The sequence below is a fragment of the Apteryx mantelli genome, chromosome 1 (assembly GCF_036417845.1).
Source record: "Apteryx mantelli isolate bAptMan1 chromosome 1, bAptMan1.hap1, whole genome shotgun sequence".
Classification (NCBI taxonomy): domain Eukaryota; kingdom Metazoa; phylum Chordata; class Aves; order Apterygiformes; family Apterygidae; genus Apteryx; species Apteryx mantelli.
The window spans coordinates 219446940-219473535 of NC_089978.1; the positions used below are offsets into that span (position 1 = coordinate 219446940).

The 26596-nt window shown below is 45.1% G+C and overlaps 1 protein-coding gene across 1 annotated transcript in view; it reads right to left on the minus strand.

Moving 5' to 3' along the window:
• The window catches only part of PLXNA4 (plexin A4), a 466063-nt gene that overhangs the window by 133276 nt on the left and 306191 nt on the right, over positions 1–26596 (minus strand). Inside the window, exon 6 of the mRNA XM_067317539.1 lies at positions 23024–23124. Coding sequence (XP_067173640.1) covers positions 23024–23124 — 101 coding nt within the window. The remainder of the gene's footprint in view (positions 1–23023; positions 23125–26596) is intronic.

Sequence of the window (26596 nt, forward strand, 5' to 3'; positions counted from 1 at the left end):
CAGGGCTCAGCTCCAGAACCTCATACAACAGCAGTGCCACCAATAGTGCCAGATAGCATCTTTGTCCACAATGATGAGAGATATCAGACTACAGGCTCATGAATGGCATCCTTTGGCCTGACTCTCAACAAACCATGTCCTCAGGTGGCAAAACCAAGATGTGTTGCCCAACCACTGCACAGACATTAGAAATGTTAGTACGAGTGCAGATGTTTTGGCCCCAGGATATGAGGACAGGGTCCAACTGAATTCCAGTTATTGAACAAAGGCTTTGGCACATATAGGCTGAATTACAGCAGGGGATGGTGAATCCCCAGCAGCAAGGGGTGCCTGAGCACAGATTTCTGCTCAGCTGCTTGGCAGGGTTTGCACACGCAGCCTCCCCAAAATGGCATTGAGATGGGGCTGGAGAGAGTTAACATTGTTTACCCGATTCCCCAGTGCAGTTCAGTAAAATGTTACTGCTTCCCAGAGGCATGAAATATAATTTTGCCTTAAAGGTTAATAGTATTCTACTCACCGAGGAAAGAAACGAGTGCTTGTAAAGATCTTTCATTAGGATCCCAGCCCGCTGCACTTCAAATGGTACCCCAGGCTCTGACCACCTAGAGGGCTGGCCTCTCCCAGTCAAAGCCTGCTCTCCAACTCCTCCCGTCTGCACAGCCAGCATCAGGAGCTCTGTTTCCAAGGAAGCTCTCTTTCCAGAAATTCAGAAGTTTCCCGTTCTGAATTTAAACTAAAGGAACTACTCAGGAACTTTGAGCATGAGCCCCTTACTTGTGAAATACAGCTGATGTTTCCCTGTGCTTCAGGGCAGCAGAATGGGGACTTATTATCTGTGCTAATAATAAATGCACCAAAAGAGAAAAAAAGAACAGCCCTTGTATTACAGGAGAAAGCTGAGAGCTCTCAGCAGCCAGAGCTTGTCTGGGAAGAACCGCCCTGTGCTGACCCACTCCCCACTGAAATGCTGTCCCTCCATGCCCTATGGATCCTCTCTGCTGATAAACTCCCCAAATACCCTCTTTAGTGGTTGGTGGTGCTGTGTCCTCCTGCTGCCGACCGGAGGATGTGCCTCCGTGTCTCCTAGATTGACACGAGATGCAACGCCAGCACGGTGTCTCCTGAGCCTCCCAGCAGATTCATCACTTCCCCCAGTGGCTCAGGAGAGGATATGAGCCACAAAAGGCTGCAGAAAGCTAATCTGTTTGCTATACAGAACAGCCAATAATATGCGGGACGTTTCCTATTAACCACCAAACATCCAGACAATTGCTCTGATTGATTCCAGTCAGGTTTTACACCACACTTTATCCATCAGCACAAAGCTTCACTGCCTGGTAATATCATGGGGCAAGCCATTCTTAATGCAGGCTGCCAAACAGTATAGTGTCAGCATTAACAGTCGCAAGAATTGATGAAGTAAATGCAGCATTAGGATAGCTGGGGTTTTGCAGTCTCTGTATGGAAAGCACAATAAAAAATCTATTAGAGCATCCACACAACAGCAAGCTCACCAATAATTCTTCCTGTGCACTGAATAAATTTCTAATCCTATGGAAGGGACTGAAGAGACTTCCTGAGATATGTTTTCTACATCCAGGATTATTACAGATGAATGATACTCATTTGACGGATGGATGGAGACATAGATAGACAGACAGACAGATAGATAATCTGGACAATTCACATACTGCCCCTTAGCTGGGACTAGGAATTTTTTTCCTCTCTCAGCTCACACAAAAAGACTGTCAGCTTTGTGATTGCTCCTTTTAGCATTTTTGTAGTTGGCACAATGATCAAAAAAGGAGGCTGGCAGATGTGAGAAACACAGAGGTCTCCATGAAATTTGAAAACATTAACTATTATTTTCTCCAGAAAGAGAGGAAAATTATACTTACCCCTGACCCCCCTCCCTGATGCAGAAAACTGCTATGCAGTGGAAAACAAGGGTTTCTAAGGCTGTGAGCCAGAAGTAGCAAGAACTACTGAACTGGGAACTAACAGCTGTAAAGAGGGTATGACCCCAGATACACAATGGGTGCATTAAGGAAAGAAAGATTTATATGGATAGGAAACCATTCACAGCGATCTTATTTATGTCAACGCATGTAGCTATGTATTTACATAGCACTTAAATGAGTTAATGCATGAGGTGTGTGTATAAATGCACACACAACGTATACACAGATATCTATCTACTATCTAGAGAGGAGAATAAACCCTCCACCTTCAGCATTGAAACAAACCCCTGCTGAAGAGGGTGAGGAAGAAAATTTCCCCATCAGCAAAATATTACAGAATGGCCAACTAGCACGTTCAGTGCCTCTTTACCTGAAATCGTGAATGCTGGTTCCTGCTGGACACAGGCCACAGACTGGTGCAGGAGAGAACCGCAAGGAGAATTGTACTGCGGGGCGAGAGTGATTGGGACCTTCCCGAGGAGAGAGGAGTTGTTGGAGGAGTTGCCGGAGGAGTTGCCATCCCTACAACCACAGCTGAAGACCCTGGAGCACTTCCAACCCCAGCAAAGACAGCCATCATTTCTTCTCATGGAATCAGCAAATTAATGACATGATAGGCCCAGCCCAGAGGTTCTGACTGCACGTGACAGCCCTGTCACCGTGGGCACCTCACTATCCAGCCAGAACATCTGGAGACGGGACACATCCCCTAGGTCACTCCCCCACCCTGTGCATGTTCCTCAAGCATCTTCTCCAGACCTTTTTCCAGCCCTCTCTTAAATGCCTTATTGATGTGTTCCTACCTATTCTATTAGGAAGAGTACTCCACAAGCAAATGGATCTCTTTGCGCCAACACCAGTGCCATTATTGCAGGTGCACTGACCATTGCCCCTCAGGAAATGAGGGCCAGCACAGCATCCACATCACCTGACTTCAGATGCCTGTATCTAAAGTTAATAGTGATGAAACACATATCTGTAGGTTTTTATTCACCTGTCCCTCAAATTACATCCTAGAAAGTACTGTTTTCTCTCCACTGCCCACAAAGGGATTCTGGATTTATAGACTAATAGACACCTCCACCGGCAGGATGAATTCACTTTTAGTACCTAACACAATGATGACATGTTCCTGCATGCACAGCCTACTATTAAATAGGACTTTCTTTATTCAGATCCTTTGGCAAATGGCTAGTAGCTGGGGAGTTGCACTTGCTCATCCCATGGCTGAATGTGTTCTATCACAGGTTAAAAACTTGTCAGTGCTAAGCCTTTCTTGTAATTTGAGTTCCCTGGAGCTGCAAACTGCCAGCCCTACTGTAAACAAAACCTCGATCTCCAGTGTCTGCTTGCAATCACCTTTAGAAACCGTCTTCCCCAGACACCAAATTTCTGATCACTTTTTCCCCTGACTTTATCAGTTTTCCCCATCAGAGGTGGTTTTTTTCCCCCCCTTTCCCAATAGAAGAAGAAAATCTTCCAAAATGCTATCTACAGCTTGCAGGCAAAATACCTTTGACCAAAGCCCTGGGTCATTTTATCAGATGTCGAAGAGATAGAGCAATGGCAAGCAGCCCAGAGCACTGATCAGAAAACCTGGTTCTGCTTATTAATTTGAACACCTGGCATTGGCTGTCTGGTGCAGCAAGGTCCATAATATGGATTCCAAATAATTAGAGGAAGGTCACAGGCAGGTACAGACCTTCTGCATTTGCTGGAACAGCCAGCTCAGGCCAAGCGGAAGGGGTGCTGAGCTCGGATGTGTGCGGAGGCTCCCAGTCAGTGATTCAATAGGTAATTAAAATGCATACAAGCTCACATGTAGTGATCTGTTGGTGTTGCTCTACAGACTCATCTGCTGGAGCAGCACTTTGTGAGAAAGCCATCACAAACAAGTCCCAGTTCCAACCTGGCAATCTTCTACTTGCTAGTCTCTGAAAAGCCCCTGAAATGACCCCGAGTATCACTTGTATTTCTATAATAACCTTGAATTGTTCATTCCTTTTCACAGATACACTAACATTTATAGGGATTTCTGTCCATGGCCTTCCAAGGGAGCAAGTAGCTGGTGGAAACCAGTAGATTGGGTGAGCGATGGTGCTGGTTTGTCACAGCACTTACACAGGCTCAGGGGAAGCAGGGGAGACAAACTCAGAAAGCTTCAAAGGCCTTTAAGGACTTAACTCTTTAGGAGCAATAATCGTGGTGTGCCCTAAGAAACATACTACCGATAGGGAGCTTCCCTTGTAATGCAGAATGAGAGCCTGTGCTACCAGTTACACCATTGCTGATCACTGACTTCAGGGCAAACTATTTCTGGTCTTGATGTTTGGCAGAAGATGTTTACTAGCAAACACTCTTGCCACTGAAATTTTCAAGAGAAGAGAAACATTTTTTTCACCCATCTCTAACACTGATAAAACCCATTCAGAAGGCCTCAGGAATAAGTCAAAACACACAAAAAATAATAATACTGCAGATGTTACATTGACAAGGGTGAAATTCTGGCAGAAAAGGAAGAAGAAAACACACAAGAATCACGCCTAAGACTGGAGTTAGAGATAACATGGAGAGGAAAGGTTTAAAAAGTAGAGACTGCCACAAACACTCTTGGAAAACTGCTTAAGATTTGGCTATTTCCATTAGTGTCTAAGATCACTTATTTAAGAGCTGTTAGTTTGAAGATACCTGCAGTTTGGAGACAATGGCTTGACTTCTCAGGATCTAGCTGATTCTGTGCTCAACTAAAAGATTATGGACTCACAGACAATGACATCTGTCCAGGAGACAAAATAAGTAATATTATAAATAACAACAGAAGATACTAACTTGCCAGTGAACTGCAAGAATAATTTCCTTCAGGTAAGATGTGTATTGTAGGGTGCTGGGTGATCTAGGCACTCAGTGCCAATTTCTATCCTGCTACCAGTTTGTTTGGTTTTTTTCTTCCAGCTTTCCTCCATCCTTTCTGACACAGCTCAGTCTCAGTTTGTGTTTATTCTATAAATTTCTTTCCATACTTTCACTCTCAAATCATTAGCAATTATCACATGCAAAGAAAGAGGAACCTCAGCATCAAGAAGTCGATGTCTGGATGCAGCTGTGAAAGAGGAACCAGCACTGGCAAGTCCGATCCCTCCTTGGTGCACAAAACTTCTTCTGTTAAAGTAACTCTCCTCCGTTCCCAGTCTGTCCAGGATGGGTCCTGTCAACCCATCCAGGCTATCCATCCTGTAGCTCACAATGAACACTCATCTCACTGACAGTCCACATCAAGGTGAGATGCAATAACATCGGTATTCAGATATTTCTCAAAACTAGGAGGAAATAAGTCTCAGATCCAGAAGGATCCATTCACTAATTCCCAGAAGATTGCATACAGCTCAGGGATTTCTCTGCCCTCCTATCTCTTATGACCTTGTCACAGTGACTGGCAGGTTGGATTTTAGACCAGCTCGTGGCTGTGACATTGACACACCTCACACTGGAATCATTTAGATGAGCGGATAAAGCTGCCATTCAAAATCCATTCTTAAAGCATCATCCATCACACATCTAGATAAATTTGATAAATTCAACACATCCTCCTGGTATGCTTGGAGTAAGTACAGCTTTTTAGGCACCTTTTTTCAGAATGGAGAACCTGGCTGATACAGGAGAAATATCACTTGCCCAAAAGTCACATCGTGCCTCAGTGGCAGACTTTTAAGTGGAAACCAGGAACCCTGATGCCTGGTCCCCAGGGAAAAGACCACTTCGTAGTAGACTCACCATGACAACACTGGTACAAACTTCACCAGCTGCAATCAAAGGCAAAAAAACAAAGGATGAGAGAGAGGGAGACAGAAAAAAGGACTGACTAGAGATGGGCTGAGCACACATTTTAATGGGTATTCAGGCTCCCCGCTGCTGCTGCTGAAAGGCTTCTGCAAAGATCTTGGCTTCCCCTTCGTGCAGTTAGTGAGCTAATCAAACACAATTCAGCCCCGGCGCTGGACTGCCGTCCAAAAAAAGCTGCAGCCGATGAATGGGAGCCGGAGCTTCTTAGCAGGACCACGGGGTGGCTGAAGGGAAGAGAAACCCACCGCTCCAGGCAGCACGGGGCAATTACCAAATGCCATCTTGCTCCAACGTCACATCAGAGCCAAACCCGTGTCCAAGTCATGCTGCCTGCTGGGCAGGGCGAAGAGCAGTTTAGCGAGGACTTCTCCACCAAGAGCATCCAGGCATAGCCTACCTCAACCCACATGGCAGGTCTACGCGTGAGGCTCACCCTGCATTAACTGCGGGGTTATTACCTGGTGTCGCACAGGTCTGGGGTTACCTAACAGCTACACAAATACATAGTGAAAGTCCTCTGAAAATGCAGCAACATAGAAATTCCTGTACCAGCTCAGCCCAAATATCCATGTAGCCATTCATTCTGCCTCTGACTGTAAATGGCAGCAGATACTTAGGTGGAAAAATAAGATAGAGATTATAGAGTGAAACTTTTCCTGTTTCAAAGTCCCGACATCCAGAAAGCACTGCCTGACCGGGAGCCTGTAGTGATGTCATTATGCTGAACAGCTCTCAACAGATCTTTCTTTCCTTAATTTGTCTAATTGCTTCCCAGACAGTTGTATTTCTGACCTCCATAACGTGCTCCACAATGTTCCACAGCTGAATGATACATTATGTGAAAATGTCCTTTCTTCTGTTTGTTTTAATATTCCGCTTGATAATCTCATATAGAGTTCCCTAGATCTTGTGTTATGAGAAATGGTGAGTAATCATCTCCTATTCACTCTCTTCATTACACTCATGATTGTCTGGATCTATTATAGCCCCCTCAGTCATCTCTCTTTTAAGATGAAAATTGCCAAGTCATACAATCTCTCCTTGTATAAAGATTATTAGAAACCTGTGTTCCTGCTTCCCACACTTCCCACTGCTTTCCTAGCTTGACTATATTCTTTTTCACTTGACATGACCAAAAACACCCAGAGTATGCAGCATGGGAGAGCACCATGGAATTACCCACACAATGATACTCCCTGTTTCGTTCACTATTCTTTTTCAAAACATTCCTCATATTATATACATTGTTCAGAGGTTTGCAGAGAATTACCCAGACTGACTTCACAATCTCCTTTTCTAGTGAAAACAGCTAGAACTGATCCCTGAGCATCTGGAGCTAAAACTGTTTTTTACCTCTGTTTGTTACTTTTGCACACATCAACCCTGAATTTCACTTGCCATTTTATTACTCTAATGCTCAGTATTGTATATTCCTTCTACAATTCCTTACAGCCATTTTTACTTTTGACAAGCCTGAAAAATCACATATCATCGGTTTCCTTTTCCGCTTCACTCTTCACCCATTTCTCATTCATTTATAAGTATTGGAAACATATTCAGCAGAGATTCCTGCGGGACCCTACTGGGTATCCCCTCCCCACATCATGACCCTTTATTCCTGCTCTTTATTTCCCATCTTTGAACTGGTTGCAAATCTATCAGAAGACTCTTCTTCCTGTCCCATGACAGCATAGTTTAAATTCTTTGCTATGGGAAAAGTACTAATTCTTCTGTATTAAGCAGATCATCTGTATCACATGCTCTTTGACTTATTTAAAAAACTATAATAGACTTGTGACATTGCCCCTCAGCCCCAGCAAATTGTACATACCCATGTTCTTTTCAGTCTGTTCTTAATCACAGTTCAACTAAAATGCCAGGCACAGAAGACAGATTTCTGAACTCAAGTTTTTGGACACTTCATGAGCCCAGCTTAAAAAACAATAACATATTTTTCACCTTTCATTTCTCCAGTATCAATGTCAGTGTAAGCAATGAGTTGTACAACAGATTTAATAATGTAGCAATTTCATATCAGAGTTAAGAACCTTTCAGTGAACATCACTTTTATGAATTTGCTCTAAAACCTTTTTTTTTTTTTTTTACTAAGTCTTAACTGTCAGACAGTTCCTCCAACATGTGCTCTTTAAAGAAAGTAAACTTCAGAGGGAACCTTGTTAAGTTTTTAGTATCCATTTTTATGAGGCTAGCAATGTGTTTCCTATTTGGGTTGCTGTATGATTGTTTTGAAATTCACATGATAGAGTTAGTGATCTTTTTATTATTTTTTTTCCTTTGAATGCAACTTCCGTTTTGAATAGTGTCTCTTTACCTTGCTTTTTAAGCAAGCTGTTTTTTGGGTTTTTTTTTCCCATTCCTTTTACAGTCTTTCAGGTCTTTTTTTCATTGGGCATATAACTTTACAATAAGCCTCTTATATGATGTCTTATTATGCAGTCTCCAGGATACCACAAAGTACTTTAGCCATGTGGCTGCTCTTTTTAACAAGCTTCCTCATTTTTCTGTTGTTCCTGTTTTGAAGTTGAACCTCATTGTAATTTTCTTTTCTTGCTTTTTGCTTCCATAGGGTGCTGAATTTGAATACATTGTGGTCACTGTTATAGAGAAATGCTTTGATAACTATACCTTGAAACAGATCCTGTGAGGTCTGGGAGACTAAATCAAGGCTTGCTTCTCTTTTAGTGAGTTCACAGGATACGAGCGCCAAGAGCTGCGACATTTGCTCCATGTATATGAGGATACTTGAAGTCTCTCATCACTGCATTTTCTGCTCTCGCAACCTTTCGGCTTTCTCTCAGTATGTCGCAATCATTTTCACCATCTTGATCAAGTGTTTAACAGAAGAGCCCTAACATCTCCAGGGATACCTTGTTACTTAGGTACAGATTCACCCTATTTTCTTTCTTTGACTTTAAATTTTCTTTAATATAAGATTCCTTTTCTTCACCATTTTGGCACTTCCTATTGTTTCTGTGTAATTTATGGCACAGATTGGCTTTCTTCTATCGATTTTGAGGAATGACCATTATACAAGTATCTTCATTTAAAGCAGAGTACTTGCATGTGCATAGGAGCAACTATATATCTGATTTTGGTCTGGTTTGACCATTTTCATGTGCCTTGATTAAAAAGGACATTTGTTGAGGCTGATTTTTGCTGTTTCCTACCTTCATTTTATCAAGTTCCAACTCAACCAATTTTCAAGGATAAAGACTTATTATGATTTCACTTTTAGAGGATGTGCCAAACCAAACTGTCAGCTTTCAACCAGTTTCAACTTTCAAAACCTCCCCCCAGCCTATTTTTTATTTAACTGGCAGCAGTCAGGTTTCATCCTTTGTAGGCTCCCTCTCTTCCAAAAGGTTTCCATGTTCCTCATAAACTCTTGCTACTCCATTTTCTAAAACTGTGCGCTGAGACTTTGTCTCTGTGATTGGTTTCAGAAAATGCTCCACTAGAAGTCCTGGTCTTTAGCCTGTTATCTAACAGCTTATGCCTTTCCTCCAGGATTTCCCTCTTACTCTCTCTTTGCAAATGGAAGCTGTGGCTGCACCCCATTAGTGTTTCAAACAATACCAGGAAACATTCTCTGATCCTGGGGCCAAATGACGTGGTCTGGTCACATTCATGCTATGAAATGCTATTAACTTCCAAAACACCTAATGGAAATCCTCCCTGACCCATTTAATTCCCAAACCACGTCCAGGAATTGTTTGAAGGAGCAATAGTTAGCCCAAGCCAAACTATATTTTAAAAATTTTACAGCGTAGGTAATTGTGTTCCAGTGTCTAATAGCATTCCCTGGAGCTGCTTAATTTACTACTACAGATATAGGCTCTATGGACCAGGACCCTGGACTCCTCCCGTTGAAGTCTGTCTAGGTGCCCTATGGGATCTGTCATGATCTGTCTGGCTACCTATTGCAAAGACCCTCTGCCTTCTCTGGAGTCCCTCCAGGGTTATGCCCTGATCAGATTTTCTGCTCTGTTTGTGTCCGGACTGTTTGGAAACGCGAGCCAACCCTCATGCCAAGTATCCCAAGGGGGTAGCTGCAGGAAAGCGACAGTCGGGCCAGCAAATTCCAGTCTACTTTCTGATAGATGTTTCAGCTGCAAATAGCTCTAACATGAAAGAGACAAGTTGCTGTTTCAGATATTTAAAGATATACTATAACACTGCTTGGCCTTAATTTTGGTCTTCAGCAAGCTGTTGATTTTTTTGGTCCTTTATATCATGTTAATGATGTCATGATCATATCAGAGTAGCAGCGTACTCCCATAAAGCTACAGAGTCTGATATGTTTAATAGATACTGTTAGTATTAATTGATTTTGCTATCATTCATGCTATACATTTTTTCACTTTTAAGGGTTTTTATATGTATATATGTGTGTGTGTGTGTGTGTGTGTGTGTGTGTGTGTGTATAGATATATATATAGTAGTAGTAGTAGTAAATTCCCTAAATATCCAAGCAAAGTGAGAAGTCAAAACATTTACTTCTCCTCTTAATTTTTAACTTGGAATGGGGCAGCGGGGAAGACTGTCCTCCCCTACTCATCGCAATCGCTAGATTAAGTACAACACTCAGTAACTGGACTGATGTTCCTGAGAAGCTCAAAAGGCTGTTGAATGATGTCTTGTCAAGCAGCCAGATGAGCTTATGCCATGGGTCTGCTCTCCTTCCTTTCTCACCAGCCCCTGTAGATCCTCCATTAATTAAAGCCGGGAGGGAATTTCAAGGTCAATTTTATGCCCTTGGTCCTTAGAGCAGAAAGCAAAATAGAGAACAGAGAATCACTGTTGCCCTAATACCAGTAAGGCTTAAGTCCCCACTGTGTAGAAAACTGTGTTCATACCTAGGAGTACTCTAAGAGAGGTTGCAGAATTCAGATCCATACCTGGAAAGAACTTACACAAGGCAATAGATTTAAGGTGAAAAAATGTCATTCAACTTTCCAAGGTTCCACATACAATCAGCTACTTGCAGGCTTGTTTTCAGGATTGGGGCTGGGGATGACAGGTGAAAATGAGGAAGCAATCAGGTTGGTTCACTGTCATCCACGTCTGCAATTTCCTTTCTCCCTGAGAATAGCACAGAGCTAAAGATCTTGGCAGCCCTCCCAAAGTCATCCTCCTGCCATTATTAACTGGCTGACTCTTAGAGGCTCAGGAAGCCTGTGAAGGGTCAAGAAAAGCCACTGCTGGCTGAGCCATCTCTCTCGCTGTCTCCAACAGAGATGTTCAGTTCTGATAGCATCTTATCAGGCCAGGCAACGCTCACAGAGACGATGAGCAAGCAAAATAGGAAGATGCTATCTGAACTAAAATCCTGCCCCCTCGCTCTGCACAAAAGAAGGTAGTGCTCATTTGGCAGGGTTGACTGGCAAAAACGTGCCTGCCAAGTGGGTGTCTCATTGCCAGGTCCCAGCTCAGAGTGAAGGGAAGGCTCGCAGGGGCTCCTGTCTCTCTACCACACTAGGAAAGGTCTGCGGTCTCCGCTGAGGGTCTAAGGACTCTCACACTGAGAGAAAATAGTGGCCTTCAGCTAGTTTCTGGGCTGATGATAAAACCACCAGTGAGTGAGATCCAGCTAATACGGAGAGGGCAGGATCCAGCGCAGCATCCTCTAAGCTGTGAGAGCACAGTTATCAGGAGGGTCACACATGGGCAGGGCACAAGAGGAAACTGCTTAAACCTCCTTCCAGCTCTGCAATGAAGCACAAGGAGTCTGCTTTCCCTTTGGTCATCTCCACACCTAGACCTTAAGTCACGAGAGTGGGGCCCTATTAATGCAAGTGGGAGACTAAATAGGCCCCCCTTCACCCCACTTTCCTTCTTGATGACCTGCAGGCAAGGCTGCATTGCAAACATCTGAAGCACCTCAGCCTCCTTCCCACTCCTGCTCCTGGGGACTAGAGGGTGGGGAGAGATCAGAGTGCTGCACTGTCTAGAAAAGGGGGAAAAGCCTCCCCACAAAGACCTGGTTCCCTGAGGAGCCCTTCCTCAAGGGCCAAGGCTGCCAGGAGCTCTGATACCATGCATGGCTTGGCACACACCATGGCTGGGTTTTGCATGCCGCTGTTACTTGCAAGGGGGGAGAAGACCTCAGTGAGGCCTTACCACTTTCTGCTCTACTTTATCCGGACAGCTCCAGCCCTCTGCTTTCCTCCCCAGACCTAGGAATCAAACAGGGCTAGAGACAGGAGAGAAACAGCCACACAACCCCCTCCCTGCCCACCATCACCACCACCACCCCCCAACCTGGGCTCAGCATCTGCAGTGAGCTAACAAGGGAGAAGCCTTCCAGGCATGGGTGAGCTATATTGCGATTATTTTCTTAACGTGTCTCAATTAAAATGTAGATCTCCTCTTCTGCCTGAGGCCAGAGGGGCAGGAGGCATTGGGAATGAGACATGGGAGGGGGAAGCAAGACACAGGGGGTGGCTGATCCATTTCTCTCTGTCCTGCCTGCCTTAACCCTTCTGGTACCAATGCTCCTTTAACAGCCAGACAAGGACAAAGGGTGGTTTGGGTATGTTCAGTGGGTTAAGCAAGGAATTACACAAATGTTTCCATCTGGCCATATCTGCTGCTGTTCCTCCTGTGTTAAGCAACCCAAAAACTTCCTGAGCTACTTGTGAGATGAAATAATTATCTTTGAGCTGTATAGTCAGCACTATCTGGAAGCCTGCAGTCACCAAACCCTACCTCCCTACAGGACTTCTGCAACTTATTCATAGCCCAAGGAGCTTAAACACATTGGACCTCACTGTCCCCTGCCAGGGAGAACAGATCTGTTACCCCTTCTTAAAGATAAGAGGTTGAGACACAGGGAAATTAAGGATGGGAGTCATCTGTAAATTAGGCTTTAAGTTTGACATGATCATTTAGCTTTCCCCAATGGCTAGTAAGAGAAACTGGCACTCCCAGAGGGTATTTGCCCCCACTACCTAAAACACTTCCATGGTGGAATAAATGAAAGTCCCTCTCTTGGCTGCTGAGGGAGCCTGGACAAGGAACCTAGCTGTAGATGAGATAAATCCCATCCTAAATATCTTGTCCAAGATCATAAAAGATATTTGTAGCAGAGCAGGTAAATTAATACTGATCTCCCTTGCCTGAAGAAAAAAGCTTTAACTACTGTATTATCCTGGCACCCATTTCTAAATGTACCAAGAGGTTCAAAACTACTTTCTCCTTGTCAGAAATATCCCACAGCTTGACTGAAGTTGGCTGAATATTTTGCCTTCATTCCTGTTCATTTCGCTAAAGCTGGGAATGTCTTGCAACACTGCCTCAGACCTTCAGCCTACCCCAATTCCAGCTTTCTCATGGTGCTCACAGCCACTCAAATCCCTTTAGCCAGGTTAGACAGACTCATCCTCCAACTCCTCCACTCTGTCCCTGCAGACCTTTCAGCATTGCTGCTCTTCCTCAACACATTTCTCTGCCCCGACTTTCCCTCCAGTCTTTGCTACAAGATAGTCAACAAAAAGGCTTGCCAGTTGGTGACACAACTTCCTAGATGGTGCAGGAAGATCGTCAGAAACCTGCCCTTCTCCCTCTTGCCAAGGGCTGGTGTATGCTGTATTGCATGACCCAGCCATGTGCGCTCACAGCAGGACTGCCCCAGGTACCGACGGTGCATAAGGACGCACATAGCTAGTGACAGAAGAGTGTATGGCCCAGCCCATATGTCTGTTCATCAGTGTGAATGGGGTCTCCCTTGGGGGAGGATGGGAAGAATAAATGTTTTCTTTGAACCTTCTGGTTCCTTGCAGCCAGCCCTGTTAGACAGCTCAGCCTAGATCTGTCTCCAGGGACAGGGCTCTATTAAAAATGTACTATTACCCTTGGCAGAAATTAATTTGGTCCAATCTATGAAGCACTGGGAGGGTAGACAAGGGACATTATTCCATTTCCAGATCTGCCACTCATCTCTCAGATACCCACAGTCATGTCAACGCACTTTTCCTCCTCTTTTCTTCTCTGTATGTGGCTGGCTGCACTGGGGAAGGGAGCTCAGCAGAGAGCTACAGTCTGCTATCACCAAGGGCTCACTCTGCACTACCAGGAGGACCTGGCAGGGTTCATTTCAAAGATATTTTATGTGACTGTTATGGTGAACATGAGGGATGGACTTCTATATCTCCCCTCAGGGCCAGAGATCAGGCCTCTATCTGGCTACCATCATTCACAGCAAGTAGAAACTGAGTTAAAACATCTGTGCCTTTCTTGGTAGATGGTTCTTGCCCTTGATGTTGTGTTATTCAAAAGCTGCTGGAGGACAAACTTGAAGTAGAAAGCAATGGAGGATGAGATGTTAAAGAAGGCACAACGATTAGTTGCTGAGATCCAGTCCCCAAATGAAAGAGGTCTGTATATTTTCAGGGAGAGGAGGAAAGGACTATGTTCCTAGCAGAGCAAGAAGTATCCCCCGCCAAAATCCCAACATCAGGATGAAATGATCAGCTCACACAGCTTGCCTCCATCCCTTGGACCAGATGTTACAGGATGGAATGATAAGATATCCCTGGTGCAGAAGTTGGCCAGGAAAGGACCAGAGCACCGCCTCTGCAGACCTGCTTGGGGGAAAGAATGCAGAGGGGTGTGGGAGCAAAAGGGAGAATTAGGGGCTGGAGACATGTGTGTTGGTGGAAGACAGAGAGAGCACACGAGAATATTTGGTGGCAGGTCTCCTAATGTGATGGCAAACTGCAGAAAGGGGGAGTGTGCAACGCAGAATGGATTGTGCTTATGAGTAGGGGTGTGTGTACGTGCAAAAGACTCATGGAGAATATGAATCCAGATATAAGACATACCTTAAAGGATCCCTCTGCTTTTCCTTAGGAAAAAGAGCTTTCTGATCCCCTCCATTACTTTCTGAGATCTATCATGAGTTCGGCACTATCAAGATGATGAAACACCAGAGGAGAAGCACAGTCGAAGGCAGGCATGCCCTCGCCCTGGTAGAACTCATCTGCCATGCCATTTTCCCTCATTGGCAGATCATTAGCTGCAGAGACACCAGGGAATGTCTGACGGCAAGAAAGAGAGCAATTCCCTGCAAACAACACAGTGAGCGAGACTGAGGTTCCCAAACTAGCCATCTATCACCACACTTGCTGAGTCCACTCTGGGCATGGCACAACCTTGCAGGAAACAGCCCAGTCTTGCTGCAAATTAGGGCCATAGAGGAATTTAAAATTCTAGTGAGGACTGCGACTAGCTTAAGTTGCAAAACCGAGACTTGGATTTTGGTCAGACTCTGAATTCATGAGGAGAGGACATTCTGAGCAGGGCTTTGGGTCAGACAAGCCTCCATTTCACTGCCCACACACAGGTGTTTAACATCATTTGAGATGGTCTAAGGACCCCAGCTGGCCCTCATATTATCCTCCAGAGGAAATGGGTCTCTAGTAGGCTCTTTGTCATATTTGCCAGCCCCACATGAGCTCCTCAGATATCCTGGGGCAAACAGCTGTGGATGGCCAGATGAATCAAGCCTTTTGCATAGTATTCAACTAATAAATTAAAACACCTAGATTTCAAAGTCTACTTGTAGGTTTCTCCATATATCTGTCTTTAGGCACTTGAATTAACTCCTTAGGTTGCTACTCCATATCTAAGTCCTTTTGCTGGCTCTGTCAACCTCAACTTTATAATCTATGCCAGGGTACACTCCTTCCCTATGGCAGCCCTGCAACTTTGGATCTCAGCTCCAGTGCATATTTGACAAGCTTTCTAAGCTGAGCAGGATGGCCATACAACTTTTTCCTGTCTCTGTTCCCTCCTGAGCTGTTACTTAGGTATATGCTGTGAGATATCCAGATCCACCAGCCATCTGAGTTTGGTGTGTAGTGTCCTAGAGCAGGGGTGATGCTGAGGTGATGAGGATGTGCCCCCTGTCAGGGCCCCAGGAGGAAGTCCTGTAGAAGGTCCCTAGTTACCACTGAATGCCATGACCCCTTTCTCATCCCATGCCCTGGCATGTGAGACTTATTTCCTAGCCCATGACACACAGTAGCCATCTTTCACATCAGAAAAGAAGGAAAGCCACAGATATTTCCCTGCAAAGGCTGAATTTGCTGCAGTGATAAACCTGAGCTGCCAACATTTCTGCTCTCAGTCTTTTCCTGCAACTGCACCTCTTTGCTATTGCTGCTCATGCAGCCCCTCACTGCTTTGCTGCTAGGTATCATCTCCGTTCCCATCATTATGCAATCCTATGGTCTCAAAATCCTCTTTCTTCATAATGCTTCTCTCTCCTGAGAGGAGCTGGCAAAGGGACTGTGTCTGTGATGGAGACAAATCCCAAGTAGGACACCAAACTCACATGGCTCCATCGACAAAAAGCTTCTGTTGGAACCCACTGCACAAACTAATTATCTTCCTGCCCCTCCCTACTGCCCTCTAGCAAAATAAGCTAATCAAGGAAGAAGGTTGTTATCAAAACACATTTACCACACGCCTGCGTCTTACTGTTCGCAGTGCCCAGTGCTGTCCCCGAGTTGCCTCAGGCAGGCACGGCCACCGAGATAATCAACCTGTGAAGGGCACAGCTCTGCCCTGCACTGCTAGTTAGACTGGAGACACGAAAGCGCTCCCAAAAGGGACACAATGGCACGTAAGGAATGGAAGGGCACCGACCCTGCCGGATGCAAGATGTGCAGGTACAGCAATGGGTCGGCTCTCTGGGACTGGTGACTGACTGTTCTGCTAAAAGGCGTGGGGCCAGTTCAGAGCGGTTTGCTCAATGTCATCACCCATCTGTACTGAAATGGGATTCCCAAGAGCCTCAGTTACATTCAGGGCTTTATTCCCATCAAAAAGCATGCTCCCTGTCCCAAGAATTTCCTCTTGCTTTCTTTTTTTTTCTCTTGCTTTTTTATCTCACTTCAAAAGGCCATTGCGGTGCTGTCATATTTGGGGCTCTTTCCTCCGTACCAAAGGAGAGCCAATGTCCAGGTGTGAAATGATGGGTACTTTAGCTATACCTCAGCAGACAGATTAAAGATGATTTAGGCTCAATGCAGAATACTTAATGGGCCAATGTCACTCTGCAGAGCCCCCCTGCTGTGCACTTCCCTCTGTGCAAAGGCTAAAATGCCGTCTCCAGTTTCAGTAACTACCTGAGAAGAAGTGGGAATCATTCCGTGCCAAGGCCAATTGTGGGAAGATGACTCCACTTTCCCTTGCTATCAGATGGAGAGCTTCACAGGCCATGTGTACTGCTGTCTGAGTGTCAGCTGTGGCTGGAGAAGACTCAAACCAAGACCTCTTTGGAAACAAGGCACCTGGACAGCTGGTTCACTCCTACCTTTGCCACCACTGACTGGCAGTGCTAACACTGCCAGTTAACTAACTAGAAACTTTCAAATCAAATGAAAGATTTCAGACTTCCTAAATATATATATATATATATATTATTATTTATATATTTATATATTTTTTTACCCATCATTTATGGTTTTCTCTCCATCATGTACCTGACAGCTCTCATTCTACCCTAAAACCTTCCACTGCTATGAGAAATGCCCCCAAATACCTCAGACACACAGGAGTAGTTGAACATAGTGATAACAGTTGCTCTGAGCTTCCCCTCTGATGGGGGAATATCAGCCCAGCTAGCTACAAGTTTCCAAGGCAATGCAAGATTTGAGTTGGAGGCCATTTACTGTTCATGCAGCTGATCCAGCCTTAAGAAGACTGGTACAATTGACATGAACCTTTCTAGAGGGTCTCCCTGGTCTTTGAAGGCACTGAGGGCTGACCCATTGCAAGATAATGTTGAGGCAGGAGAGAACACAGAAAGTCTCGCCTATAAAGAAAAGGTCCCAGTGACGATTGCCCAGATTTATTCATCATAACAAGCAAATGCAAAATTTTATTTTTATTGCAAAATGATTATTTATTTATTTATTTCAAAATTAGCACCTGCAAATTGCTGCCACTCTGAGGGGATTCCAGTTTGCACCTTGGGACAAAACAGCATGGGGAGCACAAAGCAGGGGTAGCTCAGGATCTGATTTCTTGCAGTGGAAGCTGAAGGTCCATCGGACCTCCCAGAAATCCTCTGAGGAAATCAGTAAATCCCACTCTTTCCACTATTTGTCAGAGCTCAGAGTGATATTCCACCCTCCAAAAACAATCTGGCCCGGCTGAATCCTGCAGCCTGATCTATCTTGCCCTTCCCAGTATCCCTTTCTTGTTCCAAATTTGAGATATCCTCCTTCCCCTACAGAAGTGGTAAAAAAGACTGGGAAGTGACAGAGAGGAGAGGAAGGGGGAAATAAAGAGACAACCTCAGCCTGAAAGACAGTCTCAGTCTTTCATCAGACAAAAAGTCAAGCAAGCAAAAGACCCTTCAAAAAAGGTCTTATTGCAGAATCCATAGGCAGCTTAGGTTACTCGAGACTCTCTAGTGGTTCAGAAGACTTTGACCAAGAAAGTTAAAGCCAGGGACGATCAATGAGACTCTGCAAGCACCATCGCATCAGGTTACCTGCTGAGACGAGACAGCAGGAGCTGCACTTTGTTACTTTTTCGTTTTTTTTTTTTTCTTTTTTCTCCTGGTCTGGCAATCAGTTTGAGGAGGGATAACAAAAGCCTCTCCTCCTCCATGCTAATCTCTCACTCCCTAGAAAACAACTTGTTTAAGTGCTGTTTCCCTCCATATTGTGTTAGAAATGAGGATTTTAACTTCTGGATGCAGAAGCATGCTGCAGCCACAGGGCAGGCAGGGAAAAGAGGTAAAGCAGGAGGCAGTGGAGAGCAACTGCCCAAATACCCCAGGGTACATGTCTTTTTCCAGAAAAGCCTTCATATGGCTTCTCTGCTGTCTCATAAACACCATCTCCTCCACCACAAATTTGCAGGTAGTCTGCAGCCAGCTCAGCCTGAGAAATTGTGGATAACAGATCTTGGCCATGCCTCGACCAAAAGGGTCCTGGAGGGTGGTTGGTACTGCTGGAAGGGCCTCAGAGGACGTGTGCAGCCCCTTGCAGACAAGCACAAGAGTGCAGAGAGCTGATCCAATGCCCTGGTTCTGCTGTCTCCGTGGCACGACTGGGCAGGGATGCTTCAACAAAACCCTCCTTTCCCTACTCTGCAAATGTCAGTTCCTCCAATTCAAAAGTGTTTGCTGAAGGCTTGCTTAGTCAAGTCTCTAGGGTGGGTAAAGGCTTCTGAGGGGTGGAAGGAGGGGGGAAACAGCAGATGCCCAAATGTTTCATTTTACTGTGTTTGAAGCAGAAAAAAAAAAAAAAAAAAAAAAAACAAAGCAAGTAATGCTTCGTGTTGGGATGGCTTTTTGTTTTGAAATTTTAAGCAGTTTGCTAAAAGCTACAAGAAAATTCCCAAGTAAGAACTACTGACGTCTAAATGAATAATTCTGGTATTACTAAACTGCAGCAGCTGTATTAACCCCTTCTGAAATGACTTTAAAGGACACATTCACATTAAAAAAAATAATTGTCCCATTTCAAGCTGGAAATATCATAAATCCTCCCTGAAATGGGGACCATTTTCCTCTCTGGCTGTAGCTAATGACCTCATGGCCATGAGTTGCCCTAACAGCAGGGGCAGATCCCTGACCTGAAGGAGGCTGGTGGCTACATCACCCCTTAAGGACAGCTTGTGCTTGTTCTTCAAGTACTCATCCCAGAATTAGAGAGAGGCTTCACGGAGGTGAGATGAGGCAACACAAGCACAATCTAGGAGCAGCAGCCAACATGATGGAGACTGGGGCAGGTCTCTTCTGCACCCAGTGAGGTCAGTACAACTCCCCATTACAAAGCAGTGCCTGTGCCTTTAGGGGATGCTGCTGCTATTCAGCCCCAAATATCCTTTCTGCAGGCAGCTGGGGTGTCAAGCATGACCCCGAGACTTTCATCCCCCCCAGCAGCTCCCCGGTTTGAGCCCCTGATATCGCTGTGACCTTGTGGTTGGCCTTGCAGCTCCAGCTGCCTTCTCTCCCAGGCACCAAGTGTCTCTGTGCCAGCTATTAGCTTTTCAGCCTGGTTCCTCCCCCCGGCTCCCACCAAAGCCCCTGGCCCTCCCTGGAGACCCATGCAGCAACCGAGCGCCACATTTTCAATTTACACCAACTAAATGATTCATCGCAGCCTAAAGAGGCCTGAACGCAGCCCAGGAGGGGAGCTGAGCTATAGCAGGGAAGGGGAGGGGGGAAAAGATCGGGACTAGAGATACGGCGATGAAAAGCTCCAGTGACCTGCTCTATATCGGCTCTCCGCTTCTCCTGGCAGGAGCCAATCAATCCCCCCCCCCTCCTTTCTTCTGCAGCTGTCTGTGGGTCTGTCTGTCTCTTTCTCTCTCAGCGGCATCAGGTTTCTCAGTGTAAGGTTAGGACACCGGAGCCACGGAAATCGATTCCTGAGTCCTGGCACGCCGCCCCCCGTACAGACAGTCCAGCTCAGCCGTGAGACGCTGGATGCAAAGCCGTCCCCAGACACCATCACACTAGCTCCCAGCCCTCTCATGTGGCAGGAGATCGGGACAGCTTGAAAATGGGAGCCTGGGGAGAAGGGCCAATATCAGCCCTTGATCTGTGAATCCCAATATAACAGCAATCAGCATGGGAAAGACAAAAAAAGCAAATGCTGTAGCCATCAGGAAGATATCTGGAGCTTTCACCTGTTTTGCAGCCTACCAATGTCCCTTTTGATGGTTTGTACTGGAGGGGAAGGATGTGGGCTTTGCCCACAGGAGATCTGGGTTCCGGTCCCGCTCTACCAGGCCAGGTCTTGGACAATCCATCTGCCCCTCTGTCCCTTCCCTAAAACAGCTACTACGACTGCATGGCTGGATTCAGCCGTGCACCGTAAAGCCATTGAGCTCCTCACTGGGAGGGAAGAGAGAAAGTTTAGCACTCATGAGGGGAAATGGTTATGACACATTTCCCCCGAGAGCTTTGTGCAGGAGTTACTGACAATGCATTGAACTTGAGGAAAATTTGTTAATGGATATTAAGGGGTTCTGATGTCTAATGGAAATAAGGACCTTGACATTATGGCACTGTTATCCTGAATATTCTGCATAGCCAAACCCTACCAAATGGGATCTAAATGGCCCTTCTGCTTTCAGGGTTATCTTGGAGGATGAAAAAACTGGGGCCCAGAGAGGACCACGTGAGGCTGCACTGAAATCTTCTTCCAAACTAGAACTGGAAGCCAGATTTCTTGACTGCAATGGAAAGCAGGAGGAATGGAAAGACTTTGGAGTGGGATTTTATAACATTTGCCTTCCAGCTGCTTCAAAAATCCACAATGAACTAATTCTTTTGACCCTGGATACATAAATAAGAGTCACTTCTGTTTTTTACCGGATGAGGAAACAAAGGTCAAGAGACCAGAAGGAAGAGGACCTGTCCCTCTGTCCCTCATACCTGGACTGTGAGGCCCAACTTCCCTAGAAGGACAGAGTGAGTGTGGGATTCTTGTTCTAGTCAAGATGGCTTGCACCAGCCATCATGTTTCTTTCACTCAGTTGTCTCTGCCCCTTTCCACTCCTTTGGGAGATTTATTCCTGGGTATATTGATTGCTTGTTGCCACTGACCCTAAAACTGCTGTGGTTCAATCAACGGCCAACATCATGCTTGCCTATACTTTCATACGGTGTGTGTTGCCCTTTTATTGACAGCAAAACATACAGTGCTCTGTGGGACGGATGCAGGATAAGGCGAGATCAAAGCATATCAGAGCTAGGTTTCAAATGAAAATATCCTCAGGTCAGCAGCGCTGAGGATGAAAGTTGCACAGGTTCATGCCTAAGACCACAGCTCAGGCTTGGTTTGCCAAGGATCATTTGAACAATTCCAGACCCTGAGTCAAGTTTTTAGACAAATTGGGCTGAGTCACCTAGGTCTGATCTGAAATTAAGTAGACCGTCACGGTATCAGTTGAGGTTTACACAGTCTAAGGAGCTTCCACATCTGCAGAAAGGATTGGGATATGGAACAGACTTGTTCCCTGTTCTGTTAAAGAAAGGAGAGGTACCAACAGGGATCACTACAACTGGATCACTGTCTCCATAGGGACAACTTGCAACAAATTGGGAAGAATTTCAGAGGTGAACTCAGTGGGAGAAGACAGACACACTGCAATAGCGGGGTCCATCAGAATAACTATCCATCCCTGTCAAGGACACTGAGACTTGGAGTGACAGCACCCTGCAGAGCCACACTCAGCTGGAGACGGTTAGACATATCCAATGCACTTTCCAGCCACTGTCTCTGTTGAGAGGTTCTTGGCAAATGAGATCACCCTGCCACTCATAGCCAGGAGCTCAGCCAACCTGACACCTCCCTCTCTGCAGCTTTGGCTGAAGGCTCTCTGCAGGAGATCACTGGCAGTGAGGGCTGCAGGGAGGAAACTTCAAGATCAAAGCCACCATAAAAATGCCAGGGCCAGACAAAGGCAGCATACTAATCTCCCAGTTCTGGGAACACCTCAACTGAAGCTCCTGGAGAGTCCTTGGATAGGGTGGTATAGTAGAGCAGAACCCCCTCAGGACCACCTCCCTAGTGGGATAAGGTCCCTTCTTGGCTTGTTATACAGAAAACCAAGGGTGTGGATGCAGTCAGCTTTGCTCAGCATCCTGACCAGATAAGCCAAATAAGCAATGCCAGCACAGTTGAGTTGACCCAGAGATGACTAACACTCTTCTTCAGGGTTATCATCTTCCCACAGTGAGGTAATAGGTCATAAAGTGCCCTTGAAATATGTCTTGGATTGGACATCCTGGTGTTTCCAGGGACCTGGGTGCTGATCCCCCTCAAAGGGCAATGGAAATCAACAAGTGTGAAAGAGGAGAGATTCAGGCTTCTGGTAGAAAGCTGTGGCTGTTGAGACACTTCTCTGAGCTTGGCTTTTAGTGAGTGTGAAACTGTCTTAACCAATGCAAACAAGGAGGTATTTGTCCCCTGAAGAGGAATGGCAGGACGGTTTGATTCGAAGCACATCAGAGTGGACACGTGCTCTCTTGGTGAAGACAACAGACTGCGGATCAGGTGCTTGAGATCTGTCAAGTCTCTACTACCCTTCTCTTCCCTTGTTGTCCACAAAATACTTCTTGAGACACCCATTTACAGCTCTACCATGCGTTATAGCAGCTGACGAGGGAACCCGGCTGGGGGGAAGCAGGGATGTGACAGTGACAAACCCCGTCAGGTACTTACATGTTGTGAAGCACACACCATCCACAGTGAGGGTCACCTGAGCCCAAGCACTCGCTGCAGGTCTCGTACTGGCTACACGACTCCACGGGCACCCGGGTGAGCTGCAGGAGGAAAGAGGAGAAGCTGTCAGGCTTGTCACACAGCTCTGCAACCTCCCTAATGACTTGGTGAGGGTGCCACCCTCCCTACCCTCTTCTCCTGGTGCCCGTCCTCCCACAGGGACATCCCTGCAGAGCTTAGCAGGCCTGGGGCAGAGGGAGTGCAGCAAGGTGTACTCTGAATAAAGCTGCAGATTTCTCCAGAGTTCAACCTGGTGTAACCCTGTTCAGATCAACGCATCCCCTGTGGCCTCCCCCTCTTTCCCACGATCTCTCACGCACTTGATTGTCAGACTACCTCACTCTCGCAGTTTCAGGAGGATTCAGCAAAACAGTCTGCCTGCCTGTAGATTACTGCTCCATAAAGCCCAAATAGTTATGGACTAGCCCAGCTTCAGTTCCCACCCAAGACGCAAACAGGAACGGCTGCAGCAAGCCCTTAACACAGCCGTCTCTTTCATGTCCCTTGAAGGCCTGTAGCAACCTGTTGCCCCGTGCGATCTTCTGCTCTAGGTGCGACTCGCTGTTTCTCAGCATTCCCCTATGTTCTGATTACTGACTGCATCACTCTCTGGCTCCCTGGGGAAGCCAAGGTCTCATAATATCTTTGTGTCCTGTTGCCACCGGTCCCAGGAGAACGGTGTCTCTGCACCCTATTGCCCACGTGCTTTTCCAACCAAGAGTGGTTCCATACCCAGAGGAGGTGCTCCAAGAACAAAAGGGATGAGGATGCCAGCCTGGGTATTGAATCATCTTGCTGTCATCCTGACTTTGCAGCATCAGAGGTGAACCTCAAACACCCATCTACTGCTAAAAAAAATGTGTTTTACTATATTCTTTTTTTTTTTTCTTTCTTTCTAATTAAAGCATTTCAGCCAGACATCTCAGAGACAGAAGGGACTGCCTTGCCTGACCTCCTGTCTCATGGACCAGAGCCTTTTGATTCCTATTAGGTTTTGTAAGCCCCTTACTTCTTTTGAAGCCAAACATACAATTTGGGCCCAATAACCTGGTAGTCTCTTTTCCATTGAATAAGCTTCAGAGAGTTTCTATAATATACAGCCAATTGCCAGTACCTTCACCCCAGCTCATGTCAGCAGGGAGAGTTTATTCCTGCAGATGATATAGTGTGGTATTATCCTGATTAAACACTACTGAGAACTGCCAGCTATAAACTGCAGAACAGTTACTAGTGACAGATGACAAGAGAATACACCTGGATCTTAGTGACAATTTTTTACTTGGTGTAGCATGCAAGAGAGTTTGAACTGTGAAGTGACAGATTAGGATCCATTCTGATTGTGTCTGTAAATGAAACAAGAACAGATTTTTATAAATATATCTGTGTAAAGAAAGAGGGCTAGAGAAGGGAAGGGAGAGGAAGCAAGAAGAATCACAAAATTCCACAGTATTTATGAAGATCTTTTCTGTTTGTATCAGTTATTGGCTTCCTAGCCCCTACAGAGGCACCTCACATGGTAGTAGATAGTCTATGCAAAAACTCTGAAAATCTGTATTTTTACCTGTAGCAGTTAGCATTAGCTTTAGCAAACTTCAAATGTAATTATGTTGGGATTTGTTTATCCTTTGTACCATTGCCTGTGTCAAGTCTCCCAGAGAAACAAAACATGGCTGCTGAAAGCTTTTATGGAGAAAGAAAAAATGTCAAAAAAAAAAAAAGATGAAGAGAAAAGAAGCTGTAAACTTTTGTTCAAAGAACTTTCCCAAATTTAATCTGCAGCCATGACCATAGGAACTTATTCAGGGCAGACCGCAGAGCAATGAAAATGGGAAGATCAAAACAGGGAGCAAGTCATGCAAACTTCTGTAAATATCAAGAACTTCCAAAGTTAAGATCACTTGGGCATGAATGAATTATTCTACCATCCTTAGACATTAGAGCAAGAAGGAATCAACAGTACATCAAATCTAAACTTCGGTATACTTCAGTATTTCACCCACTTGGACTTATATTGAGTCCAATAGTCAGTGTTGCATTACAGTCCAATTTCCAGAAAGACATACACTTTTGACATAAAGACATCAAAGGGTGGAGACCCTATCAATTCTTATGTTGGTCTTTTCCACCTGTTAGTTCCACCTGGGAAAAATGTACTATGAATTATTTCTCCTTGGTCACATCTAGCTTGACTATGTCTCCACTGCGAACATAAGAGTACTTGTAGAAGCAGTAGATAAATCATGTCTGAAAGACTATAGATTTGCCCTTCCTTAATCCAGATGCAATCGGTTGTGTAATCTCCGCTTTATGAGTAGACACTTGTGAACACCGCTGGGATTGGGTATGAAGTTCCTATCCAAACTACCCTCGATTTAACATATGGTGCTGCTCCATTTATCCTCATTATCTGGAGGTCTACATCCTTCTGAATCTCGGGTTCTGAGCTAGTTTACATCTGCCTCGCAGAAGTGAACCTTGGTTAGGAAGTTTAGATCAGAACATGCACTATTTTGACATATAAAGATGTTGAGTTTTAATGGTCTAAGTCAAAATCCGCTTGTGGCTATGATGTATGAAAAAGAAAGAAGTTCTAGAGGACTGAAATTTGCAATTTCTTTGCAAATCTCTATGAAAACAACAGAATAATAAAAGACAAAAAGAAAAAAAGCTCTATCTATAGTTTATTATTATTATTATTATTATTATTTAATTAGCCATCAAAGGATATCTTAACTCCTCTCAGAGACAGCAGGAACCTACTGGGAATCCAGATCCTCCTCTTTACAGACATGCTGTCTTTTCAATGTATTTAGGGTGCTCCATTCTTATAGGATATAGTTTGTATATTGTTTAGGAACACGCCCTGTCTATGCCACTGTCCCAAAGACACACAGCTACGCAACATGAATTTGTACCAAGCCCCGTCCTGCATCCTGCAAAGCTCTCCAGAGTGTTTGGCATCCTGTGTCACCATTCACACTGCTGTGTGCTATTCCTGCTATAGGAGACCTTTTATGAGTTCACCTTAAGTAGTTTTATTGCAAAATTAATTAAAATTGTACCATGCTGATAAATGTCTTGGGCTGTAGTGTCAGACCTTCTAATTAATAAAGGAAGAAACTACAGAAAACAAAAGAGCTACGACTGAAAAAAAAAGCCGCCTAGGAGTCGTCAGCTAAAAAGAAAAAGAACATCAAGCAAATAAGACACATCAGAGCTCTTATTTTCCTTTGGAACGTAAGCTGTAATTAATTCAGCTCCGCTTTGCAAGTCGAAAGTTTTGAGAACTGTCCGTGCCCCCTGGGAGCAGTCAGCCTTTTATGCTGCCCCTAAAATATACGAAAAAGAAAAGTTCATGCAACCTCCCAATTACAGTGCCTTGACATTACTCATAATGACGAAGAGACTAGACAGCACTGAAGGTTGAAATCTCCATTGTAAACTAGTCCGTGATTGTTCCTTCCACCCACACAACTTCCATCCTTGGAAAGTCTACCAAACTTTTCAAGATCA